At 37.5% G+C, this 27,790-nt stretch overlaps 1 protein-coding gene across 2 annotated transcripts in view; it reads right to left on the bottom strand.

Moving 5' to 3' along the window:
* The window catches only part of cobll1b (cordon-bleu WH2 repeat protein-like 1b), an 85,593-nt gene extending 58,214 nt beyond the window's left edge, over window positions 1-27,379 (bottom strand). For both annotated transcript variants that reach the window (XM_052142928.1, XM_052142927.1), the window contains exons 1-2: window positions 27,120-27,379; window positions 23,749-23,823 (exon numbers count right to left, since the gene is read on the bottom strand). In XM_052142928.1, the coding sequence (XP_051998888.1) occupies window positions 23,749-23,823; window positions 27,120-27,160 (116 nt within the window). In that variant the 5' untranslated portion in view covers window positions 27,161-27,379. The remainder of the gene's footprint in view (window positions 1-23,748; window positions 23,824-27,119) is intronic.
* Window positions 27,380-27,790: the final 411 nt, after the last annotated feature.

The following is a 27,790-nucleotide window of genomic DNA, read 5'->3' on the forward strand; positions in this document are numbered from 1 at the left end:
TGAAATCAAACTCGACCGAATTTATTTTCTTAATGTATATTTTGAACAATTCATCAATGCATATTTGTTTTTGTTTTTAATTTATATCTTTTTTGGACCTTTTAAAGACAAATCTTACAGTTGGCATGAAATCAAAATCGACCATATTTAATTTCTTAATGCGTATATGAATGATTCTTCCATGCATATTTGATATTTTTTGTAAAACATTTTTGACCTTGTAATCTTTAATAAAAATGTCATAACTTGCTCTTTCACTGATATGTCTGACTCTACACTGCTGGCGTATGCAAACATAGCCAATAGTAAAACGTTTTAGTGAATTTTAAAGACCCCATGAAATCGAAGTTAAAGTTTCTGCTTTTAGTCCATATCTATTAGCTATATGATAGTGTCCTTCTAAACATGGACAAAATTTGTTTTCAGAAGATAGAATCATATAAAATCTGCAGTCTCTCTCTCTTTTGGCTAAAAAGACTCATCCATGACGTGATATAGCGGTTGAGAAACCTTGCCCAATCAAATGCTTTCTATAACGAGATCTCATCAACTGTTTAGCGTGTCTGGCTGTGTTGCAGAGCATGTGAGCGGAGTGAGAGCGGAGCGGTGATAATTCCACCTGAGCACATAGCTCCTTTTTGAAGATACCGCTATGCTCTCTCAGGCTGCTTAGAGCCACTCGCTCAACTCATATCGCTTCGTGATATGCTGGTTTGGGAATCTGCTAAATAAGTAATAGGTCTGGCTACCACCCTTGGGGTTCGCTAGTTCGAATACCAAGGTGTGCTGAGTGGCTCCAGCCAGGTCTCCTAAACAACCAAATTGGCCCGGTTGCTAGGGAGGGTAGAGTCACATGGGGTAACCTCCTCGTGGTCACTGTGGTTTGTGGTTTGTTCTCAGTGGGGCACGTGGTGAGTTGAGCATGGATGCTGCGTTGGATGGCGTGAAGCCTCCACACGCGCTGTCTCGAAGAAACAATGCGCTCAACTGAGATTCCTCCGCCACCCGGATTGACGCGAATCACTACGTGACCACAAGGACTTAAAAAGCACATTGGAAATTGGGCATTCCAAATTGAGAGAAAAGGGGAAACCATTTGCGTGTATGCGAGTTTCCGTGTCAATGCGCATATGTTTTATCACTTGTAGAGGTGTGTTTTATGTCCTGTTTAAAGTAATTAAAGGTAATTTAGAACTGACATTTTTAGAACTGGCAACACGGGAGCTAGACACGAACTGGAATTTTTTGTGCAGCCAGAGGTTTATTGGGATGTACAGCTTGAGTAAATGTTCTTTATTCTTAGTGTATTGTAATTCATAGCATGGATATATTATCTTTTACTTGCTTGCTTCTCATTCATCTGTATCCAGGTATTTGACGAGGCAAATACCGCAATGTGCTGTGTGCATTTGTGGGCTGGTCATGGATTTATGTTGTCAGTTAGATCATCTTTCGGTCTTTGGAAAAGCAGGCCAGTATTGAGATCACTTTTCAGAAAGGGCTATGTGTGTGGCTGTAAACTAAAGTTTTTTTTTTTAAAGGGTCGTTTCTCCTGCCCTCACTTCCTGTTTCAGTAGAAAACCCATCGCAACACCAAACTGAACTGTGCTCATCAAGGCACTTCACTGTAACTTTTAATTAGTTCTCTTTAAGATAATAATGATTTCAAAATTGACCCTTATTCCTAGTCTTTGCACAATTAATTGTTGCACAATATTCCAAAAAATAATCACGGTCTTCCCTGTAATCTTATATCAACATGTAATAACTTGCTTTCCCCATGAAATTACTTTCCTTTTAACTGATATCAAAAACTTAGAGACTGTTTCTCAAATGTTTCCCCTAAGATTAAGACCACAGTAATCTTGTAGGTGTCTCCTAGATCAGTGTTTCCCAACCTTTTTTGCCAGAAGTACCCCCACAACACCATTAGAAAGATTCAAGTACCCCTTCATCAACACAAAACCATAGACGTGTACCACGGGCTAAATATAATTAACCATATCAATAATATTCCTAATGTAGCCTACAAAATGAAAAGAGATAAAGTAGCCATAAACAATAACAAAAACAAAACAGGGCCAAATGAGCCTCAAAATGTGCACTTGGGAACCTACATGCGCAATCTGCACTATTTACAACTTTTAGAAAACAAATGCTAAAACGGTACTGTCTCTTTAAGAGAACTGGCAGCTTAGAATGTTGTTTTGCTTGAGCGCATATTAAAGAGAGTGAAGTTGCAAGACTTCATTTGAATTAACCAATTGTTGTTTTTGATTAACAACAGACTGTAAAGAAAAGAAAAGGTATTAAAAGAGACATTATCAATAAATAGATTGCATGGATCTAATCTTTGGACACACATTAAACGGACTGGAACAGAGTCAAACCAAACTTTGCTCAACGGTGCTCAACTTTGCATATTAAGAGATTGATCTTGGGACACGTACCCCTGGTTAGGACTAACTGTCCTAGATTAGTTGTTCTCTAAATAGGCAGATCTACACACCATCACTTTTTATTAACAAACCCTGTTCCAATCTGACACTGAAAAATAATACAAAGAACAAAAGCATTCTGTCAGATGACAAAACAAGATCTGGGTTGTGGTTAAACTGGGTGGGGCATGTACAAAGGGAAATGGTTTTGATTGGACAGAGATGTTTGACAGGCATAAGAGGGCACATACTGGAGAGGGGGGTATTCCCTCTGGAAAGACAAAACACAATGTCATGGCCACAGCTGGTAATATGGTAAGAGAGGTTACTCACAGTGAACACAAATTGTTTAGGGAAGATCTGCAAAGGACATTACTACAAAAGCACTGTGGGATGAGACGACACAGTAAGAGAGATGGAAGAAAGAAAGATGGAGGAATGACAGAGTGAGAAGGAAATAACACAGTGACTTTGTATTTGAGCAAGAGTAAAAACATTTCCCATACTGGGCTTGTACACAGGCTTTCGAAATGCCACACATTTACTAGGGCCCTTTGAAGTCCGATTTATTTTTTCCAAATTCCGTTTAATTTTTTCCCAAATTCCCTGTTTTCAAAAAATTCTGATCTTTGAAGTTTAAATAAATTATCATAAACTGTCTAATCAAATGAATACAAAATCATTCATTTTTAACATACCATTACAATAATTCTGTTGCAATTTCTTCAATATCACAGGCCTAGTTTAACTGGGTTTTTATTTTGGCAGAAAACCGAATAATGCAATTCGAGTTTGTATGTTTTTGACGACAGCTTTGAGGTCTGAATAATCAGTTCACTATATGGCTTAAATATGCTTATTAAACCGCAAAAGGCTATGATTTAATTGTATAAATATAAAGGCTGCATGTGCTACACGTTTTAAGCTTAATACGTTCTCTGCTGTCTGTACTCTATTACACAAAGCACACATGCTGCTTATGCTTACGATGAGGTCTTATCAGTGTGCAATGGTAGCCAGAAGATAGGTAGCTGTGTAGTGTGTAAACTTCACTCCCCTGGCCTAAAGGGGTGCACTAGCGACTGACACTAGGGGCTGTAGCCTTTAGCCTCCTTGTTATCGCACTTGCCTCACATGCTGGAGACACCGGTTCAAATCCTGCTCGGAGTGGGTCGGGCAGGACGGGTTACATGTGTATGAGTTAGATTACCTATGAAGTGTGCAGTACATTCAGACTGCATATATTTATTTAATAAAATCTCAGCATTATGTGGTTTAATCCCCACACTAGGACATTTCACGTTTTTTTTACTTTTTATTAATTGAGCATTAATACATACATTGTATCCCATCTATGGGATTCCGTGACATTCCACATTTTAAGGTTATTTCCGTTTTTATGACCAGATTCTGCGATTCCGTCAGTGTTTTCCGCATCATGGAACTCAAAGGGCCCAATATTTACCTTTACACAACAAATTTATGCAGGCAAAATACGCTCATCTCAGGCCATGTCCATACTTATCCATTTTCATTTGAAATTACATCATAATTTTCCAAAGTACGCTTAAAATTTGTGAAATCAGCGAGTTTCCAAATGTAAACATATTTCTTGGATGTTGTCTCAATGGGAATCCATGCAATCAGGGATTTTGCCTTAAGGACTTTCCTTAAGAAAAATGTCCCTACACATTTGTCATACGGTCCAAGTTTGGTGAACTTTAACATGCAAATTTGCAGCATTGGCCAATAGGAAGTTGCTTGGTTTGGCAGAGATCTCATACATAGCTACACAGAATTTTCACTCTCCTAGTGTATAAAGTGATTTAAAAATAATAAAATAAATAGGCTGCAAGGCAGTACATTTTTACAGCTTTCAAACTTGCTTAACACCCGTCCACAGCTTCTTTGCTTGGGGAATTTTGCTGCGCAAAGACCCGAAGGCCTTAAAGGTATAGTTGACCCAAAAATGAAAATTTGCTGATTTTACTCACCCTCAGGCCATCCAAGATGTATCTGTGTTTCTTTCTTCATCAAAACAGAATTTAAGATTTTTAGGATTTCATTTCAGGCCTCCTCCTTTAAACAATGCAAGTGAATGTACTCCATTTTTTGATGGTCCAAAATGCATATTTAGGGTGCATCAAAATAATCCACACGACTCCAATTAAAGTTCCATTAAAGTTCTTATGAACCCAAACAATTTATTATTTTTAGAAACAGAACAATACTTATATACTTTTTAACTAGAAATGTTTGCTTTCGTACATCTCTGTGACGCGAGCTCACGAGAGTGATTAAGATCGTTGGTAAGGTCACGCGTCACGTGGAGGAGGAGTCAGGAAGTGCGTCATTGTTAACAAGAGGTGGAGTGCTGTACAAAAGTGTAATTGTCTTTGCTGTAGATTTGTATTTGTATAAGTGTATTGTTCAAAATGGTCATTTGATGTGTGTATCCTGGATGCTACAACCTTCAGAAAGCCCAAAGAAAATGCACGCCGGGAAAAATATAAACTTTTCATTGATTGCTTATACATGATCATGAGAGATTAGAGCTCTGGCTTATCGAGTTGAACCTGGATATCAGTACACCCCTACATTCTCTCAAATACTGGAAGGTGTGCAGTGAACGTTTTACCCGAGGAAATTATCAGCAAATTTTCATTTTTGGTTGAACGGTTTTGAGGCTCAAAATTTACTCTAAACGAATAAGAGAACGCAGCCACTTATATAGTAGCTGTGATTTTTAAGCTCATATAAAATGCATAATTTCGTTTTAAAATGTGTCAATACAAGAGTCATAATGTAATGCCAGTATGCCTCACAATCTCAGTGTTGCTGCAAGAGGAATAAGCCTAACCTTTAAAATTAGCTTTTCTTCTTCAGGTACTTCAGGTTCCAACTACTGTCAACTACTGTCATAGCAAATCATCATTCTGAAGAAGCTGGCAATGCTTGTGTTTATACAATGTGCAGAGAAATGTTGTGTCCAATGTCCAAACCACATCCACGATTAGATTTAACCAGGGATATGAAATTGATATTAACATCTTTATTTGTATTTATTTTTACCATTTTAGCCTGGTTTTTGGAAAGAAAATAGCCATAGAAGCTGGCATGAAACAAACAAACAAACTAGGTATGTGCACGAGTAATCGATTAATCGAGTATTCATACAATTCGCCTAGCAAAAACACTCATTTGGTTTTCCTTTGTGCCTTTGCCTGCTTTACATAGTGCTATTTTTTTCATAAGAAAAGCAGGTTCAAAAGGTTGAATTTGGGGGTATCTCAGCGAGTATTGATGCTGACTACCACACCTGGAGTCACAAGTTCAAATCCAGGGCGTGCTGAGTGACTCCAGCCAGGTCTCATAAGCAACCAAACTGGCCCAGTTGCTAGGGAAGGTAGAGTCACATGGGGTAACCTCCTCCTGGTCACGATTAATGGTTCTCGCTCTCAATGGGGTGAGTGGTAAGTTGTGCTTGGATCGCAGAGAGTAGCATGAGCCTCCACATCCGGTGTCCTCCGCAGTGTCATGCACAACGAGCCACGTGATAAGATGCGCGGATTGACGGTCTCAGAAGCATAGGCGACTGAGACTTGTACTTTGCCACCTGGATTAAGGTGAGTAACCGTGCCACCACAAGGACCTACTAAGTATGGGAATTGGGCATTCCAAATTTGGGAGAAAAGGGGGGAAAATACAAATTCAAGTAATTTTGTGTTAGAGTACTTGACTACAAAATTGTTTTAAAGGTCCATTCCTAGCGTTATCTAATCATCAATGCTATTTGACTACCCAATTTCTCCTAGATATATAATATTTGGGATATGCATGAACAGGAGAAATATCACCAACACCTTAACCACACAAAAACATCGCATTGCATTTCGTCATAATACTTAGGCAAACTAAAAGAAGTCTGATCGCCCTTGGTCAACAGTGCATTTATATTTAGTAGCCAAAAAGGTTTCTAGTAACGGAAGGCAAAATCCAAAACAAATGCATGGACAGGTTTGTTTCAGAATCAAATCCAACACTTGTATTCAATTCGAGAGAAGCCTAGTTTTTAGCTTAGATTGAAAAACAATGCAGAGTAGATAAAACATTATTAGTTTTTAATTGCAATGGACAGGTTAACCATTAGGCGACCTTGTACATCATTTTAAATCAAAACACATTTTAATATTTTTTTCTGAAGTTTTTGAATCACTTTACATCAAAATGTGTAGGCTATATCATCATGTAGCCAACATGTTTATTGACCAAATAAATTCAAGAATATTACTATATTATTTTGTGCTTATATTGCCCACCCTATCACATGGTTATTAAATATATAAACACTTTTATTGACCCCCTCCAAAAAAAAAAAAAACTACATCACAATATATACCATTACCGTGATATTAAATTACTAACTCTAACCCTAATTTTGCGAGTTTTGGTCATATCGCCCACCTCTTATATCATTTTTATCAAGTACTGAATGTTGTTACCACCAAAACAATGCAAGAACGTACCCAAAATATGTTAAACTGGAAAACATAGTTGCAACGTGTTTGCCAAGCATTCACATCTGCATTTGCGTACTTGATAAACATCTAGGCTACATACATGGATATATCTATATATAAATATCCACATCTATAACTGCAGTGTATTAAACTAAATCACCTCATACCAGCCACTCAACTAGGGTTGGATATCATCGTCCATCGCGATGTTTTACTGTCAACATCGTCAACTGGCAATTTAGGGGACATCGCCCATCCCTACACTCAACAACTGTAAATCAAGGAGAGACATTAAAAACAATATCACACTAGAGAACCAATGGGACGTAGACAGAAATGAAAGGTAATGCAGTTTAATGGAAGCTTACAACATTTATGGTCCACACTGAAGGCGTTCTCCCATGACGAACGCAAAGGGTAGACATGGTACAACAGAGATGTAATGTTAAAGAAGGGATTCAGAACACCCTGGGTGATCCAGATGTGACCCCAAAAATGACCCCCATCCTGTATAGGTTACATAGAAGGTCAATGCACTGGTTGATGAACTCTCAATCTACCATTTCGCCCACACGTCTCTCCGGGGTCACACATGTCCTGATCTCTGCATTCCCACTATGGAAAACGAAGATAGGGAAAGTCAAGGCCGACCAAACATCTCCTACTCTACGGAGACTGGTCAAAACATCTGTCAAGCATTTAGATAAGCAACACAGAAGGGAAATGTGACCGATGACTGGTTTGCAAGAATATTTTGTACCATTTACAAGATAAGGAATCTGGAATTAAATACTCAACTTACATACAAGAAGAAATTCAAATCCGTTTTATCCACTAACCTTGTTGTCTGTTGTGATGGACTATGGCGTGTACAATATGTTGTGAGTGCCCTTTTATTAGCTCAAGAGCCAACATTTACATAAAAGTAAAAGGGGGGAAGCATTTCCCCCAGAGTATTAATGAAAACTATAACACTGCATCCTTTCTTTAGATACAAAAGGCACTGTGTCTGCACAGACACATTTGCCAGAGAAACACCGGTCAGTGTTTTCCCCTTAACCAATCACACACAAACAGTAGCATCCATACCCAATACTACTAAGTGGGTGGAAAAGGCAGATATAACTGATTAATCGGCCGATTGTTTAAATCGATTCATTTAATGTTAATTGAATGAAACATTTCCTTACTGTGAGATGCACAAACTTAGAGGCAAGAAGAGCCATTAAGGCACGGTTTTCTGTAAAGCTGCTTTGAAAAATATGTATTAGGACAAGTGCTATTTTTAAAAAATGGCACCTTAATTTAGTGTGATTCAGAATAAGAAAACAAAACTAAATCAAAAGAGGAATCCTCAAATGAAATCTGACAGTAGTACCTGACACCTTTAATATAACTCAGGGTTTTATAAAACACGATTGACTTGATTGAAGACACCATTAAGAGCTGGCGAGCTCGGCTGCCCGCAATCTAGTCCCACAATCACTCTGATCACTAAGCTATGTGGCAGATGGACATGAAAATCTCTTGTGTTCCACAGAAACATGGCAAAGACAATAAACTTCTTTTCCATACTAATTTTATTACTTTTTAAGTAGTGCTTGCCTGTGCGAAGCTCACTACCACAATGGTGAGCTCACAAAGAACCCATCCCCAAGTCTCATCTTACTATGTTTCATTTATCCTCCATATTGTGCATGAACTCATGTTTAAAATTAACCCTGAAGGTCAAAAGGGGGGCTGCTATAGCACTAAAAAGTTTAAGTTTAAAACGTCCCTGTATAAGTTATTTAGGAATATGTGGTATCATTTGAAAGCTTAGAATCAGAACTTTTCATAGATAACCATCACTTCTGCATTTATGTTACTAAAAATAACAATTTAAGGCTTCAAAACATTGTCGTCACAAATTAGCACCCCCTAGAGGTAATGGGGGTATACATATTTATATGACAATAAAAAATTCCTTCACATAGCACCTAAATGGACAAGTCATATATCAAATTAAGACATTGCATGTCTGAATAATCCAATGTTATATCTTACATGTCCAGAACATAATATGTCACCCAGCAGGAAAATCAGAAAAACATGTTAGCTTCTTGTGCCCTCAGAGGCAGTGATATTTGTTATATTAAATAACGAGGGTGGAGCTTGAACTGAAAATTAGACTGAATGTCTATGGACGAGCACATCTATGAGGGCTAAAATGCGTTAGAGAGCCACCTACATTTCAAACTGAATATTGTGAAGGAATGTGAAACGAGAGACTTTTCAAATGAGACTTTTCTATGTGAGGTAGAGTGAACAGAACCAGAATGACATGTTTACACATATAATATTATTTATGAATAATTGGAGTCTTTTTTTATTTTATTTTTATATTTGGGGGGAATTCTTCAGAAATTAGACCAAGTTTTTGCAATTAGTCCACAGTATGTGTGAATGGTGAGCTTTTAAACTTGAGTGTGAAAAATGGAGGGCGGCAGAAAAAAATGCCCCAGAGTATACTTGCTCCACTTGAGAGGAGTTGGCTAGCATGTGATCTCAGTATTTGAACTGTGACACCACATCTTGCCAACACAACAGAAATCATTGCCCAAAATGAACTGTAGTCACAAAGGATTAATCTTATGACATCATGAAAAAGTCAACACCACTTGAGCAGTGAGCAGAACCACACAAATTGCATTTATATGCGAGGCTGCGTTAGATAGATTTGCGGCTTTGGAGCGTGTTCAAGTTAAGAAAAAAACTTGAAGGTGGAAAAGTTTGTGTTTGAATGCAATGGAGCATTTTTTTCAAGATAACTGGTAAATCTTTCAGTTCCCACAACAGGTTCAACATGAAAAGCTCAGACAGAGTTCTACTGTCTGTTTGCATGAGTGTGAAATTTACACTATTAATGAGTGTGTCTGCACTTATGAGGCAGTGCAGACACAACTCGCTTGTGTTCAAAAACAGAAAGAAGTTGTTCAACAGAACGAACAGAACACAGAGGTCTCAAGACATGGTTTTTTAAAGTTGAACTTAGGGCTGTCAAATTCATTTAAAAAATAATCAAGATTACAAGATCGAGATTATGGCTGGTACATTTAACTAATAGTGAAAAGTGTCAATTACAGAATTTCCTTTGCGTATATTCCAGTTGTGTCTACATGTTCTACTTATAATTAGTTTTTTGCATCATTGAGGATTGTAACCAGTCAGAGACATGTCTATTGTGTGCATGAATGCAATGATGAATGAGAGTGTTTAGATTAGTCTAGGCCCCGACTCCATCTACCTTTTTTGGGGGGCATTTTGTCTGGTGATTTTTTTGGAAATTCTACAAAATTTTGCAGAATGGGTTTAATCATGGTAAAATGTGTTATTAACAGTACTACAGTCTTAATGGCTGTTGAAATGTGATCAAACTAGGTAAATGAATTTATAAAAACACACCAGGTGCAGTGAATCTTAGGAGTTTTCTTTGCAACAGTACTGAAGAATTATCATCAGTTTTTATAACAGTGTGATGCATATTTTATGTCTCACATGAACACATTTGTCAGCTAGTTTTGGATATGTAGCCAAAAAAAAAAAAAAAGCAGTCCCAAACCAATCTTTAAAAAAAAAAAAAAAATGTAAATTATATGAATAATTTTTTTTCTTGCCCTAATACCACAGTTCGAAAGATTTTCGAAAGAATCAAAATGTGAAATATGAAGTCATCAAATACGAACATCTCTTTTATGCTCCAATAACTGCTGCTGTAAGCCCCAAATAGCCAGAAACTTTGTATCTGCTTTGACTTTAGGTAGTTGTCTAAAAAAAGAGCCATTTTTTAATTGTCTATGAGCTTGCTTGGCTCAATAATCTAATGTTATATCTTACATGTCCAGAACAAAATATGCCAACCTGCAGGAAATGCATGATTAGCAAATCATCAGAAAAATATTACAGCTTCTAGTCCACTCAGAGGCCAAGATATTCAATTAAATAACAAGGGTGTTGCTTGAACTGAAAATTAGACTGAATGTCTATGGACAAGCACTTCTGTGAGGGGTAAAATGCGTTAGAGCGCCACCTACATTTCAGATCTGCATATTGTTAAGGAATGTGAATGAGAGACTTTTCAATGAGAGGTAGAGTGAACAGAACCAGAATTACATGTTTACAAAGTTAGGAATTTTATTTTTTTAAGTTGATCACAACATCTTAAAGGTAAAAGGTCAATGGTTAATAGTTCCTTAAATAGTTCCAACGCTCTATAGACACGCTGGAGAAAGAATCGCCATTGGCTAGTAAAATTATTTTTTTGTTTCTGTAATGCAATTGAAAACTCAAAACGACATTAAGCAAACCGAGAAGGGGGCATCTTGACATACAGTATATATGGTTTTCATATACATTATATGACTTCATACAATATAATATGCGGGATTGTACATTTTCTTTTATATTTCACTTTTCATCATTTTAATCACATTTGAGCTTTTTTTTTTTTTTTTGTGCAAATTTCACATTCTATCAATTTATATAATGTAATGAAATTGTATTTTTAATAACGATACAAACGTTGTCACAATTTAAAATTGGATACGCATTTTTAACTAAATGGAAACTAATGATGAAAATAGAATAGCTGGTATAACAATTATAATATAAAATTAATAATTGAAGTGCTACTACATCAAAACAAGTCCAAATAAATAGTTATCAAACCCTTAAATAGATGCAGCACAAGCCTTTTTGTTAAGTTATTTAATATTTAAAGTATTTTCTGAAGTTGAAATATTTCATAATGTATGATTGTGCCTGCCTTTAAATATTTACATATTTACAAATCACACTTTGTACATTATGTTACATGTTTGTTTATATGCACTTGAGTTTACATTGAGTTTATACTCCCATGTATAACAAACAAGTAAATTGGTACAGTTTCTTAAAGCAAGCCAGCAGCTCCGTGAGCAAATATTAAAGTTTGAATGACCGCATATTTTCCATATCCATGCAATGTATGATTGGAACTAATGTTTATTTTTCCTTTTTGATCACCAACTGATTGTAAATAACAGAAAGGTTATTAAAAGAGACATGAAATTTGGACTGTGTGGATCTTGTCTTTGGACACACAAAACATGGAACCTTTTACTTGTATAATGTGTATTGACATTCTACAAGTTCTCATATTCAAATCTACAAAATCTCGACTGTTACCTTCTAACTGACGTCCAACAGGCGTGTTGCACTGGTCTGTATTCATGCTGTAAAACGAAGAATGTTGTGGAAACAGTCGGTGACAAAGGACCCACTGCAGCCAAACAAAATACATTTCATTCAGTGCGCGCTCACTAGAAACAGCACGCAGTAAAAGACGAGGCTGAATCCAGCTTCTTATTCAGTAATAGGATTGCTATGCTCAAGTTGTTCTTCACCACTACACAACTCAATCACTGGCAAGTAAAATCTGAATATTTACTACCCAGTGGCTAGTAACATACGTTTTAGTCACATAGCACGAAATGTAGTCGTCCTGTGAGGACACACTGCCTACTCTGAATCAGGCTAATCAGCCAGGAGGGGGATAAAGACCAGCCGGAGTCACCAGTTCGAGAGAGATTCACGTGGCTGTGCTGCATGTTTGTTTTAAGTTAAGTTTCTGATTAAACTTTACGTTGCCAGTTCCCGCCTCCTCCTTGCCCATACTTTATCTGTTAAATCAGTATGTGAGGAACAGCCTGCCACTCTTAGTTACTTATTCACTACCAATCTTCCCCCGAAATTACATTTGCATTCAGATTTGTAGTTTTTGGAGCCGTATTGTCACTGTAAGGAAAAAAGCATTTAAAAAAATTCTCCTTTTGTGTTCTGCAGAAATAAAAACAGCATACAGGTTTGTAAGGACCCCAAGGGTGAGTAAATAATGACAAATACATTTTTAGGTGAACTATTTCTTTAAAAAAGGAACACTCATGGCACTAGATGCGACACAATGGCCATTGACCTCCATCTAAAGTTTAACTTTGGGTCACAGCGAAAGTGACATTTCTTCACATAATCCTGCATTTCCAATCTCCTGCATTTGGATGCATTTGAATGGGAGTGAACGGAGCATAAAGTCTAGTGTGAGCGCACCTTGATGCATATGTACAGCAGACAGAATTATGTGAACAGCCCCCTAAATCAGTCCTATAGCATCCATAATGATTTTGGAAGTGTGCAGGTACATGCAAGTACTAAAATACACAACACTGACAGCGTACAGTCATGCCAACAAATGCATCACACTTGCAGAACTCAAACATGCAACATCTTCTGGAATGTGGCAGTAACAGGACAGCATATCTGCGCTCTGACAGAGGCAGTACAAGTACACAAAAGACATGCCAACTCCTCATTCACACAACACAGCAAATGAATCAATTTGGAGCATATTCCTTTTTGCTGCATTCAAAACAGTTTGCGGTCACTGCCTGCAGTCCTGACAGCAAAAACAAAGACACCCCATTCTCCTGTGTTCCCTGGAGGCCTGCCACATGCTTTCAGAGCTCTGTGAAATGCAACGTGGAGCAATAAAGACCTTGTTTTCTTCAGACGGGGAAGGCAGTGTAAAATCAAGGGCTCCAGAGAAATACTGCTTTGAGTTCTAATGAAATTGTTGTATAATTTGGAGTTTTAAAAGGATAGTTCACCTAGAAATAAAAATTCTGTCATTATTTAGGCTTCTCACCCTCACGTCTTTCCAAATGTTATGACGTTCTTTCTTATATGGAACACAAAACCATTAGAAAAATTATGCACTGAAAAAGAATGGTGTCATTCTGCCTACCTAACTTCTTTTTTTGATCCATTAAAGTAAGAAAGTCATACGGGTTTGGATGAGTAAATGATGACAGAATTGTAATTATGGGGGGAACTATCCCTTTAAATACAGCTGTTGAGAAAGAGGGAGCATGTGTATGTGTGGTATGTGGAGAAGTCAAGACATATGGTATGTGCAGAAGATATATGACAGCTACAGAAACTACCTGTATGTTTCCAACACAAAGGCTGTTGCAAATGTGTACACAACATAAAGCAACTGTAAAATAACCAATATACAACACACTTGTGACCACACATCAATTGAATTCTATATTAACAGTTTAAAAAGTTCACAAAATAAACTAACACCCCCTTAATATCAAACCCGTCCTCATCTTGACTTGTTTGGGACACGTTCCACTCTGTATTTTGTTTTTCTCTGTGCTTCTTTGTTGCATGTAAATAATATAAAGCATTCCTGCCTACCGAGAGCCACACAAATATATCACTTGAAGCAATTATGATTACTTTTTTCTTTTGAGAAACACAAAAGAAGTTACCTAGAAAATGAGGCTCCAAAAACAAATAAAATGGCATTACAAGTAGTCCATACTCGTATACGAAATCTTCTGAAGCCGTAAGCTTTATTTAAAGCAAAAGTTCACTCAAATGAAAATTCAGTCATTGTTTACTCACCCCTGTGTTTTTTACCCTATATGACTTTCTTCCCTTCACAAGAAATTGTGCAAAAATGTTGTGCTCAGTGATGTCATACAATGGCAGTTTATGGTGACCACATTTTCAAGCTTCAAAAAGAATGCAAAAGTATAATTCAGAAGACCAAAGGTGCAGGATCATGTCAAAAAGCATCTTAGGAAGTTGTTGCTTAAAAACTATCCTTAACCATACATGCTACACTTTTCTTGACAAACACTGGATTACAAATTAGAGACATTCTGTTCATAGAAATCTCCCAAATTTAAACCTTTGCAGGCATGCAAAGCGCTCACTACATTTCAAATTCTTTTCAACTTTCAACTAGTACATTCTCTTTCACACTAATCACAACTAGAAAGGCAAGATTGTTTTGACAATATTTACGTTGCTTTGTGTTGTGTTTGTGGTGACTTGACAAAACCTTGCATGAAAATTTGCAACAGTTTCAAGGTCAGTTTGAAGGGTGCATTTAAACATCTTGCAGACGGATTGCTAGTGTTGTTAAGGTGTACATGCTGTTATGGACAAAGATGTCAGTCTGGCGATTGTTTAAATAGAAAAAACATTGGAAAATGGGCATTTTAATTTGGGTTAAAAACTAAAATTACCAAACGGCATTGTTTTCCAAAGCATGTGGTACTAGAGTCGAATTCAAGTCTCAGTTTTCGATGGTGGCAAATGCCGTTCCAATGTAGAAAAGAGCATGTTATTGTTATAAACATGAAGGGTTTCGTCTGAAGGGTCGAGGAGGTGTTGCTGCAATTTACAGTGAATATTTTGGTGTTACTCAGAGGACAGGATGTAAATGTAAGTCTTTTGAACTAATAATGCTTAATGTGACACCGTCAGATATAAATAAATACATTTTATCAGATCTTGTAGTTACTGTAGATAGAGCTTTCATTGTTGGTGACTTCAAAATTCACATAGATAATGAAAATGACACATTGGGACTAGTAGTTATCGATATTCTCAACTCTCTTGGAGTCAGACAAAATGTAACATGACCAACTCATTGCCATAATCATACAATAGATTTAATTCGGTCATATAGAGTTGATGTTGATAATATAACAGAGCAATGACATCTAGGATCATTACCTCATCTCTTGTATGCTGCAATCAGCTAATGTTACTCAATCTAAACCATCCTATCGTTCAGGTAGAAATATTCTTTCATCTGTCATAGCACCTCAGAAAACAGTGTCTCATAATTTTCCTCATGTGCAACTTCAATCCTTCCCTGTCATAAGTCATGAAGAGCTAACAAAACTTATTGAAACATCAAAAGCCACAACACGTTTGTTAGATCCAACACCAACCAAGCTCTCTAAAAGAGGTATTCCCTGAAATCTCAGAAACTCTTCTTAATATTAACTCATCGCCATCCTTACGACATGTCCCAGAAACTTTGAAATGGCAGTTATCAAACCGCTAATTAAGAAGCCACAACTTGATCCTGGAAAATTGGCTAATTATTGACCGATTTCAAATCTCCCATTTATGTCGAAAATACTAGAAAAGGCAGTATCCTCCCAAATATGTTCATTTCTACAGAGAAATAGTATATATATGAACAATTTCAGTCAGGATTTTGGCCTAAACACAGTACAGAGACTGCACTTATCAGTTACAAATGACTTGCTCTTATAATCTTATCACGGTTGCATTTCTCTTCTAGTTCTTTTAGATCTTAGTGCTGCATTTGACACAATAGATCACGACATTCTCTTAAATAGGCTAAAGAATCATGTTGGCATTTGTGGAGTTTCATTAGCATGGTTTAGGTCCTATTTAGCAGACCGCTACCACTTTGTCTATGTAAATGAGGAATTGTTAAACCAAACAAAAGTATGGAGTGCCACAGGGATCAGATTTATGGCATCTGATTTTCTCCTTACATATACTTCCCCTGGGAGATATTATCAGGAATCGTGGAATAAGTTTCCACTGTTATGCCAACGATACCCAACTTCATATTTCTTCAAAACCTGATGAGATTTCACAATTCTCCAAATTAGCAGTGAATCAATTAAATAAAAGATTGAATGGCCAGAAATGTTCTACTCAATTCCGACAAAACAGAGGTACTAATTATTGGACCAAAAACCTCTAAAAATAAGCCGCTAAAATATAATAGTATAACTCTTGTTGGATGTACTGTTACATCATCTTCAACAGTGAAGAACTTAGGTGTTATATTTGATACCAATCTGTCCTTTGAAAATCAAATTACCAATGTTTGTAGAACAGCATTCTTCCACCTAAGAAATATTGCTAAATTAGAACACATGCTCTTTGTTGCGTTCATGATCTCAAGACTAGATTATTGTAATGCATTACATGGAGGATGTCCAGCAAGATCAATAAATTAACTTCAATTGGTTCAAAATGCAGCATCCAGAGTGCTGACGTGAACCAAGAAATATGATCATATTATCCCCATTTTATCATCATTACATTGGCTACCTGTTAAATTTCGTGTTCATTTTAAAATTCTGTTAACTACGTACAAAGCTTTGAATGGTCTAGCTCTGCAGTACTTTAGTGACCTTCTACCACACTATATTCCATCACATTCATTACGATTGCAAAATTCTGGCCTGTTAATAGTTCCTAGAATAACAAAATCCATAAAAGGAGGTAGATCCATTTCATATTTGGCTCCTAAACTATAGAATAGACTCCCTAACACTGTACAAGATGCAAACACACTCACTAAGTTCAAGTCAAAAGACTCCTCTATTTAGTCAGGCATACACCTCATTTATCCATCAACTAACAATTAGGCTGCTTTAGTTTGGTTTGCCGGAACCAGAAACAGTGGTCATGATCTATAACTCTGCAATACATTGAATGGCATATATGCTAACATAATTTTATTTTATTCGTTTCCCTGTCTCAACTTCGGGACTTCTATCCTGAGGTCACCAGAACCGGCTGTATCCAGCTCATTCCTGCTTTATGTTGGACTCTGCTGCTACGAGTCGCTGTGTGATGATGACTAATAGCCAAACATCACTTCAGTCTATTACGATGGACTTCAGAGGATGAACTGATGCCAACTCCAACCATAATGGGATAGTTCATATGCCATTACCTGAACCTTGGATTTAGGATAGACATCACCGAAATGACCGGGCAGGTTGAACTGCGATGCACCTCACTGATCTCTGCCTACATCACCTCAGTCAAATGATGGACTACACTCTTGAAATGGAATACTTAGACTATCAATTAATTGCCAAAAAAACACTTCATCAGCCAGCTAACAAGGACAATTTCATCTATGTGAACTTTTGCAGTTAATCCAGGATGGACTTCAAAGACATTAGTCATTCATCTTACAGTTCATACAAAATCTTTGTTTAAACACTGACCCTTAACACTTACTTAGTTTAATCATTTTAAACCATGACTTGCACTATACATAAGTAATATTGGCATTATATTTGATTTCGAAAGTCTCAGTTTTCAATGGAGGTAAATGCTGTTCCAATGTAGATGAGAGCCGTAAACATGGTTTTCATGATTTTCAACCAAAGTATTAGTGTATTAGTGTAGTGTATATTAAAGTATTAGTGTGTATGTGGCCATCCACACTATGGTGGCATTCAGAATGAACACGTTCTTGTGCTAAAAAAAGCTAAACGCAGAGCAACGTATATAACAGAATGACGACATGCTTTTAAAAATTTATATAAAAAAGGGTTGATGACAGGTGTAAGCATCGCAAATGTTCAAACTAAAACATATTATATATAAACTGGTCCAGTAGAGGTGTCTGTAGTGATCATTTGGAAACACCCAAAGATAAGAGAGTAAACATTTCTACAGTTATTCACACTACCACAGCAGTCCATCCAGCTTGGAATTCCAAGGACAGATGTCACAAGTGAAAGAAGCCAAACTGCATTGTTCAGGAGAATTCTGCCAACACCTGTGAAGTTCCACATCTTGCTTTCATATTTGCAGCTGCTTAAACAGAGCTTAGACATAGCTTAAATTCCCCTTATTTGTCAGTCTATTATTTTACCATTCTGTGCATACTGGAGAAGATTGTAATGCTGAATGTGTGCACGTCTGTAGTCCATAGCAGGATCTGCAGACTTCTCATTTTCTGTGCTTTATGTTGTTTTTATCTGCCCACTCCTTCAATGACAGTTCCTTTGCAAAGAAGAAATCTTATTATGACTGTTTCACAAGCAATCCACGCTGATATGAGCCAAAAAATCATTTCAAATCAACACTGAAATAAGCTGAAGACACAGTCACATGACGCACACACATATGGTATCACATCCCCGGAAACGCATCAAAATGGTCAAAGACATCCATCTGCTGTATGTTTACATACATCAACAAATTAAAAATAAAATTGCATGCTCAAAGCCTAGTGTAACCACCCCTTTAAAGTGCGGCACAATCCAATGCAATTGTATTGAAAAGACAGCCCGAAGTGTTTATTAAAACATCTCCTTTTGTGTTTCGCATAAAAAAAGAAAGACATACGTGTCTTTATTTTTTTTGTTACACATTATGCATTTGCACATATACAGTGAAAATCTTTTTTTGTATGTCCCAGCTAAGCTGGGGTCAGAGCACAGGGTCAGCCATGATATGGCACCCCTGGAGCAGATAGGGTCAAGGGCCTTGCTCAAGGGCCTCTCCAGTGGCTTCTTGGCAGTGCTGGGGCTTGAACCCCTGACCCTCTGTTCAGTAACACAGAGCCTTAACTGCTGAGCAACCACTGAAAACCGCTTAGCCACCATTTATTTATAATAGCTAGTTAAATAATGAGTAGGTATTATAGATAAATAGTCACAAATTATTGTATCCACGCAAACGTATACCGTTTCAGACCCAAAATAATACGATTTGAAAAGAGACCTACAGGAGCAGAAGAATAAAATCGAACTCCTGCACTGACCAAACAATTAAACCAAGAGTAAAGACAGCCTAATGAACTGGGTAACTTGGTCATAGGTGGTTTTGCATATCCAAAAGGAAGTTGCACCACAGACAGGGCAAGGGTTGATGGCCTGGTGCCCTGCATTGCCAGACAAACCAGAATCTTGCTCCCGAATTACACAGCAAGTTCTGTGTGGTTAAGGGTCACACTGTTTTACACAACAACTTTCCCTCAGAAAACCACAAGCAAAACTACTTGAACATTTCTAGATGGAAAACCAGCCAGTTTGCATGAAGCTCAAAAGGCTCTCGTAAAACGCCATCAACTGTCAGAATTGCTTCCAACTAAAATCTCAATAATGCCGGGATGTGCTCGAGCTAACGTGAGAGACTAAATGTGTGTGTGTGTGTGTGTGTGTGTGTGTGTGTGTGTGTGTGTGTGTGTGTGTGTGTGTGTGTGTGTGTGTGTGTGAGTGTGTATTTATCACTTTGTGGGGACCAAATGTCCCCATAAGGATAGTAAAACCCGAACTTTTTGACCTTGTGGGAACATTTTGTTGGTCCCCATGAGGAAAACAGCTTATAAATCATACTAAATTATGTTTTTTGAAAATGTAAAAATGCAGAAAGTTTTCTGTGAGGGTTAGGTTTAGGGGTAGGGTTAGGTTTAGGGGATAGAATATAAAGTTTGTACAGTATAAAAACCATTATGTCTATGGAAAGTCCCCATAAAACATGGAAACACAACGTGTGTGTGTGTGTGTGTGTGTGTGTGTGTGTGTGCACGAGAAAGAGTCAATAAATTGCAGAAAAATAGTTATGAGAACGTGTTGGAAAATCTCGCTTGGATTTCACAGTAAATGCTTACAAGCATTGGAACGATCTAAATTGACATCATCCTCCACTAGCTGAATCTGAGACCATGAAGCACAAATTTCCAATGTCTTAAAGTCGAAAGTATTTTAATAAAGATCATTGACACTTATGTTATATCATGATATAGATAGCCACATGTGGTATTCAAGGAAAATGTGTGACTGGTTTGTATATTTTACATTTTGTAGTCTTAGTAGGGCCACAAGTCTTCTGATCTGGAGACTGTACTCTTGCCCCACAGCCATGGATTACTACACAAGATATGTTCTTAGTAGGTTTTTATTTATTTATTTATTTTTTGTAGTCATATCCATGTAGGAAATGAAAATCAGACACTGTTCTTGTCCAGCAGTACAGTTTCACATGCAATTACGTCCTCATTTCCTCAGCTAAGAAATTAACCAGGAGAAGTAAGCGCAGATTCTGCAAAGAACTCCCCATCCTAAAGTTCATTTCCCATGACCCCCACATGTGTCAAAGAGTGTTTCTCAGCTTTGCTCTGCAGGCAGGAAATGCACTGATGTCAAAGTTCAATGCCTGTGACAACAGGAACTTTAATTACAGTCAGACTGTCATGTAAACAAACACAACTAAAGGCAGATACACAGTTAAACACATTATGTTATCACTTTCCTCATTAATAGCAAGTTTACAGTGACAGCTTACAAAGTAACAAAGTGTAGTCAGGACCATACTGAGGTAAAAAAACAGCACCATCACTATTTGAAAAAAAAGTAATTTTTGATCAAATCTAGACAGACCCCATTTCCAGCAGTCATCACTCCAACACCTTATTCTTGAGTAATCATGCTAACTTGGTACTAGAAAATAGCTTCCCATTATATCAAACACAGTTGAAAGCTATTTGGTTCGATAAATTAAGTTTAACATTGACTTTGCTTTTGTTTTTGAGTTGCCACAGTATGCAATAGACTGGCATGTCTTAAGATCAGAAATGGCAAAAAAGAAACAGCTTTCTCTAGAAACTCGTCAGTCAATCATTGTTTTGAGGAAGAAGGCTATACAATGCTTAAAATTGCCAAAAAAACTGAAGATGTCACACAAAGGTGTACACTACAGTCTTCAAAGACAAAGGACAACTGTCTCTAACAAGGACAGAAAGAGATGTGGAAGACCAGATGTACAACTAAACAAGAGGATAAGTACATCAGAGTCTCTAGTTTGAGAAATAGACGCCTCACATGCAGAGGTGCTGCCAGAAATTCTGGGCCCTATGGAAACCAAAATTTCTGGGCCCCCTAAATTTTTTACAGATAAAATTTAACCCAATAACCATGCCCAGTATACTTTAAAAAAGATGTTATTATTTTTGGATGTAAATCATAATTCAGTAATTATTTTACTAAGCTACCTAGATAAAAGCAGGTCATGTAGCAACAAAAATAAGTAACTCTGAAAGTTTTGGAATACAGGAATAGGGCAAGCTACCTTTCTTTTTGAAAAACTGTGTGACATGCTGTCGACTTCGGCGTTCTCTGGCTTCTCTTACCTTCTTTCCATTTTTGATGCCTTGACATTTGATTTGACATGCCTGCGTGTGCCACTGTCTGCACTGCATCATAGCAAGTGCAATAAGCAAGAGACGCTACACTAGCGATCGTAGCTCGAACAGCGCAGGTGGAATGAACCATTGTGAGGGGGAGGGGTGTGACTGAAACAGTAAATACATTATTTGTTTTTAAATATTAAATCTATGGTCAAAACAGACAAAATACACATTTAGTGAATGAGGGGCCCTAGCACATTTAATGTATGTATAAAAAAGAGAAAAGAAATAAGAAAAGAAAAAGGGGGTCTGCTCTTCTGGGCCCTACATCAGCCTGGGCCCTTAGAATCGTCCTAACCTTCCACCCCTTTACGGCGCCCTTGCTCACATGTCCTCAGCTGACAGCTTCATTGAATTCTATCCGCTGAACACCAGTTTCATGTACAACAGTAAAGAGAAGACTCAGGAGTGCAGGACTTATGGGACGAATTGCAAAGAAAAACTCAAAAAAATATTTTAGCCTATTTTTAAGATCTATCCATTTTAATTGAATAACAAATTTCCATCTATTTTAATTGAATAGTCTTGAAGAAAATGTAATTAATAAAACTTGCATTTTGTAAGATTTATACATTTTATTTTGTTAAAGATTAGGCAATTCAATTAGATGGAAATTTGTTATTCAATTGAAATGGATAGATCTTGCAAATAGGCAAAAATATTTTTTTGAGTGTGGGCAAAGAAACACAGACATTGGATAACAGATAATTGGAAAAGAGTGTTACGGATCTTAACCCCATTGTGATTTTGTGGGATCAACTAGACTGTAAGGTGCGTGAGAAGTGCCCAACAAGACAGTCACATCTATGGCAAGTGCTACAGGAAGTGTGGGGTGAAATGTCACCTGAGAATCTGGACAAACCGGCAGCTAGAATAACAAGGATCTGCAAAGCTGTCATTGCTGCATGTAGATGATTTATTGATGAGAAATCTTTGTAGTTTAAGTTCTGAACATTTATTACATTTATTTTCAAATTGTTGCTCGTTATAAATGTCCTGACTATACATTGTGATCAGCTGAATGCCACTTTGGTGAATAAAAGTACCAATTTCTTTCCATAAAAGCTAAATCTGTACATTATTCCAAACTTTTGGCCACCAGTGTATGTATTAGTGGTCGACCTATATATCGTAGAGGCCAATAAATTGGGCGATATTCTGAATTTTGTAATTATCCCATCGGCTGATAAATTTTCCTCTTTGGCCAAATTATTTCTTGAGGGTGCTGAGAATTACCTGCTTGCATGTGAAGTGACTGAGACATGTAAACAACCAGTCATGGTTCGTTTTGTTGTTACATGCCATCATGTTACTACAATTATAGACAGATGTGCAACACAGTCTCATTTAAACGGTCCGATTTCAGAGCAGACACTTTTGAGCTCATAATGTTAAAATGCTCACCTGTTTCATTCTCCCTCTCTCTCCTCAACAGTTCCCTGTAACTTTTAACTGCCCTGTCCATGGACATGCCATCCATGACTGCTGGACTGCTATGTGTACTGTTATTTCCTTCATAATATATTAACAATTCTTAATCTGCAAATAAATTACTAAAATACTGAAATTAGAAGAAATTACAATCTGCCATTTTAAAATACAATTGTGCAATTAACTGTAATGTGCAATGAAGCCCTTTTATCAAGTTAACATGCAGGAAAAAAAGGAAAGGCCTAGATTATGCATTCCCAAAGATATTGATATCAAGAATATAAAAGAAGAACACACCAGCACCATTGTGCTGCCCACCTGATTCATAACAATATGCAAATTTGCAACAGAACATGTTCCATTTGCATGAAGTACTGTATTACAATCTCCCATTACATTTTCCAACAAGACTTGTTGGATCTACATTTACAAGTGCTCTAAAATGAGAAACAGAGCTGAAAGAGTAAATACTGGCATTTAAGTGCTTACTGTGTACCTTCGTTCAGGTGGTCGGCTGTGTGCATTACCATCCATTCCTGAGGCAGTCTGTGCAGCTCTGAAATCCCTGGCACTGCAAGACAGAAAGCAAACTGGAGGAGTGCTAAATGATTAAGAAGTTAAACTTGATCAGTCAGTTCTGCAGAAGATGGGTGCATCACTTCCCTTCATACCTGCATGACATTGTGTCAATACAGGGCACTATGGTTGCATTCAGGTGTTTTTCCAAGTAGGAGGATCTTAAATCATGATTACGATGTAGAACATTTCTTAAGTCACAGTTATAAATAGGAGCGTCATGTACACAGTTGAAGACAGACGTTTACATACACCTTAGCCAAATACATTTAAACTCAGTTTTTCACAATTCCTGACATTTAATCATAGAAAACATTCCCTGTCTTAGGTCAGTTAGTCACTACTTAATATTAAGAATTTGAAATGTCACAATAATAATAGAGAGAATCATTTATTTCAGATTTTATTTCTTTCATCACATACCCAGTGGGTCAGAAGTTTACATACACTTTGTTAATATGTGGTAGCATTGCCTTTTAATTCTTTAACTTGGGTCCAACGTTTTGGGTAACCTTAACCAAGCTTTTCACAATAAGTTCCCATTCCTCCAGACAGCACGGGTGTAACTGAGTCAGGTGTGTAGGCCTCCATGCTCAAACAGGGCTTTGTGATAGCCTCTCCAATACCTTAACTTTGTTGTCATTAAGCTTTAACTTCCTGGCTGATGTCTTGAGATGTTGCTTCAATATATCCACATAATTCTCCTTCCTCATGATGCCATCTATTTTAAGTGCACCAGTCCCTCCTATAGCAAAGCACCCCCAAAACATGATGCTGCCATGCCCATGCTTCACAGTTGGGATGGTGTTCTTCCACTTGCAAACCTCACCCTTTTTCCTCCAAATATAACGATGGTCATTATGGCCAAAATGTTTACATTTTTTGTTTCATTAGACCAGAGGAAAATATCTCTGTCCCCATGTGCACATGCAAACTGTAGTCTGGCTTTTTATGGCAGTTTTGAAGCAGTGGCTTCTTCCTTGCGGAGCAGTCTTTCAGGTTTTGTTGATATAGGACTCGTTTTACTGTGGATATAGATACTTGTCTACCTGTTTCCTCCAGCATCTTCACAAGGTCCTTTTCTGTTGTTCTGGGATTGATTTGCACTTTTCGCTCCAAACTACGTTCACTTTTCGCTCCTTCTCTAGGAGACAGAATGCGTCTCCTTCCTGAGTGGTATGATGGCTGCATGGTCCTGTGGTGTTTATACTTGCATACTATTGTTTGTAAAGATGAATGTGGTATCTTCAGGCATTTGGAAATTGCTCCCAAGGATGAACCAGACTCGTGGAGGTCCACAATTGTTTTTCTGTGGTCTTGGCTGATTTCTTTAGATTTTCACATGATGTCAAGCAAAGAGGCACTGAGTTTGAAGGTAGTCCTTAAAATACATCCACAGGTACACCTCCAATTCAGTACACCTCCAATCAGAAACTAATTGGCTGATTGCCTAAAGAATTTTCCAAGCTGCTTAAAGGCACAGTTAACTTGTTACATTTCTGACCCACTGGAACTGTGATAGTCAATTATAAGTTAAACAATCTGTCTGTACATCTGCTTTTACATCGCATGGACGTCCGTGTACGTGTGTGCCGTTTAACTGGGTAAGTGATGGCACCAGGGTGAACTGTGGGAAGACGACAAGCCGGTGGAGGGAGTGTGATGCTCTGGGCAATGTTCTGCTGGGAAACCCTGGGTCCGGCCATTCATGTGGACATTAATTTGACTTGTGCCACCTACCTAAACATTGCTGCAGACCAGTTACACCCCTTCATGGCAATAGTATTCCCTGATGGCAGTGGCTTCTTACAGCAGGATAATGCGCCCTGCCAAACTGCACACTTTGTTCGGTAGTGGTTTGAGGAACATAATGAAGAGTTCAAGGTGTTTCAGTAACTACATATATTTAAAGCGGTTACTGAAAGGCACTTATAATGGAATTGAATGGGGGTAGTCCATATTTTTTTTTTTCAAAAGTATGGCCTCAAGATGTAAAATATACATATTATGAATACATATTAACATGTTTTTAGTGTGCTAAAATCACTTAGTAACATATTTGTTATATTGTTGAGGGTTTTGTTGTCATGACAACAAAGTTGTAATATTAGATGTTACTTTATACAGATAAGTTACGGAAGCGATTTTATTAAACTTAAATCATGTTAATTTTATATATTGTTTACATCTTGTGGATATGATTTTGAAATGATGTGTATTAAACAGCCTCAGTCCTCATTCACTTTCCTTGCATTTTGTTTCCCATCAGGCCTGGATCTAATATGGTTACATTAGGAGGAAAATAACATATAAATGAGGGGCGTTGAAGAGGGGTTGATATTTCGTTGACAGGGGGTAGTTGTGCTTTCCTTCGGTTCCAGCACATTTAGTTAGGATTAGCGCCATGATGATACAATTCAATCCTTTGCTTAACTTGCACAATGGGGTGTCTTATGGGTTTATAACAACTTGAGCTCACTCTCGTGTTGACAGAATTTGCATTTTTTGGGGTGAAATATCCTTTTAAAAAGGAATATTCCAGGTTCAATACAAGTTAAGCCCACTTGACCGGCATTTGTGGCATAATATTGATTACCACACAAATTCATTTTGACTTGCCCCTTCTTTTCTTTAAAAAAAAAAGTTAAACTCTGGGTTCCAGTGAGGCACTTACAATGGAAGTGAATGGGGCAATCAGTAAACTTTAAAATACACTTGGTTTCAAATGTATAGCAACAATATGTTAAAATGATTTTTGTATGATAAATTCACTTACCTTTGCTGCGTAAAGTTATAGCCAATTTTACAACTTTGTTGTCATGATGATGTAATGTCAACAAACTCTATAACAACTGTAAAAATTACTCTTTAAACAACACTAGAGCTCAAATAATACATTAGTTTTAGCACAAAAACGCATGTAATTGCTTTTATAACATTTTAAGCTTCACATTTCTGTCTTTAAACCCTCTAAAAAGTGGCCCCATTGATTTCCATTGTAAGTCCCTCACTGTAACCTCGAGCTATGCTTTTTTTTTTTTTTTAAGAAAAAGAGGGACGAGTCGAAATATTGAGGTATAATTAATATAATATCAATATTATGCCACAAATGCTGTCGATTGCGCTAAACTTGTATTGAACCAGGAATATCCCTTTTACACATAATCAATGAAACATGCTACTTTTAACAGCTAACCGAGTGTCCAAAGCGACCAGTTATAAATAAACTCATTTGCGCGCGGAAACAAGTCATAGTTTGAATGAGCTTGAAGCGTCGGGTTGCGAACTTACCTTGATCGCCCTCGATGCTCTGCGCGTCTGTCAACTGTCATCAGTCTTGTTGCCAAAACGACAAAATCATCACATTTATCAACTTCAACAGCTGCAGGTTTGGTTTAAAAGCCTCTCTCCTGTCACAACCCAACGCTGTCTTCTCTCTCTACAATTTCTGCATCACTTCTGTCCCGTTACCCTCCTTTGAGACTTAAAATTCTGCAACTCCCACCATATTTTCCAGAGTCCTGCCCCAGTCAACAGACGCTTCTCTGTTCCGAGTGTTAACACTGAGGGAGGCGGCAACCCCGCATTTTAAAGTCATGGCACGATGGGTAAGTTTGAGTCTCTGCCAGCCATGCCATCCTCACACTGGACACATCGACTGTACACACTATTTAGACGATGGAATGCGAATTTGCATGCCGCCCCCGACAACAAATGTCACAATAAAGCAGCGAATGTGCTAAATCCCACGTTCTGCAATGCGAGTTTTCCAGCTTGTTTGAGACGGGACCTGTTTACATTGCAAACTGTGGACAAATGCAATTTCAACTATAAATATAAGGAAGAAAGTGGTAAGAAAATGCTATATTTCAAGGGTGCGCATGCAAATACATTTGTAGGCAGAGAGGATTGTAGTTACACATGCTGCTGATGAAGTTCACGTCATCCTTGACGTGGCAAAC

The sequence above is a fragment of the Xyrauchen texanus genome, chromosome 14 (genome assembly GCF_025860055.1).
Source record: "Xyrauchen texanus isolate HMW12.3.18 chromosome 14, RBS_HiC_50CHRs, whole genome shotgun sequence".
NCBI lineage: Eukaryota > Metazoa > Chordata > Actinopteri > Cypriniformes > Catostomidae > Xyrauchen > Xyrauchen texanus.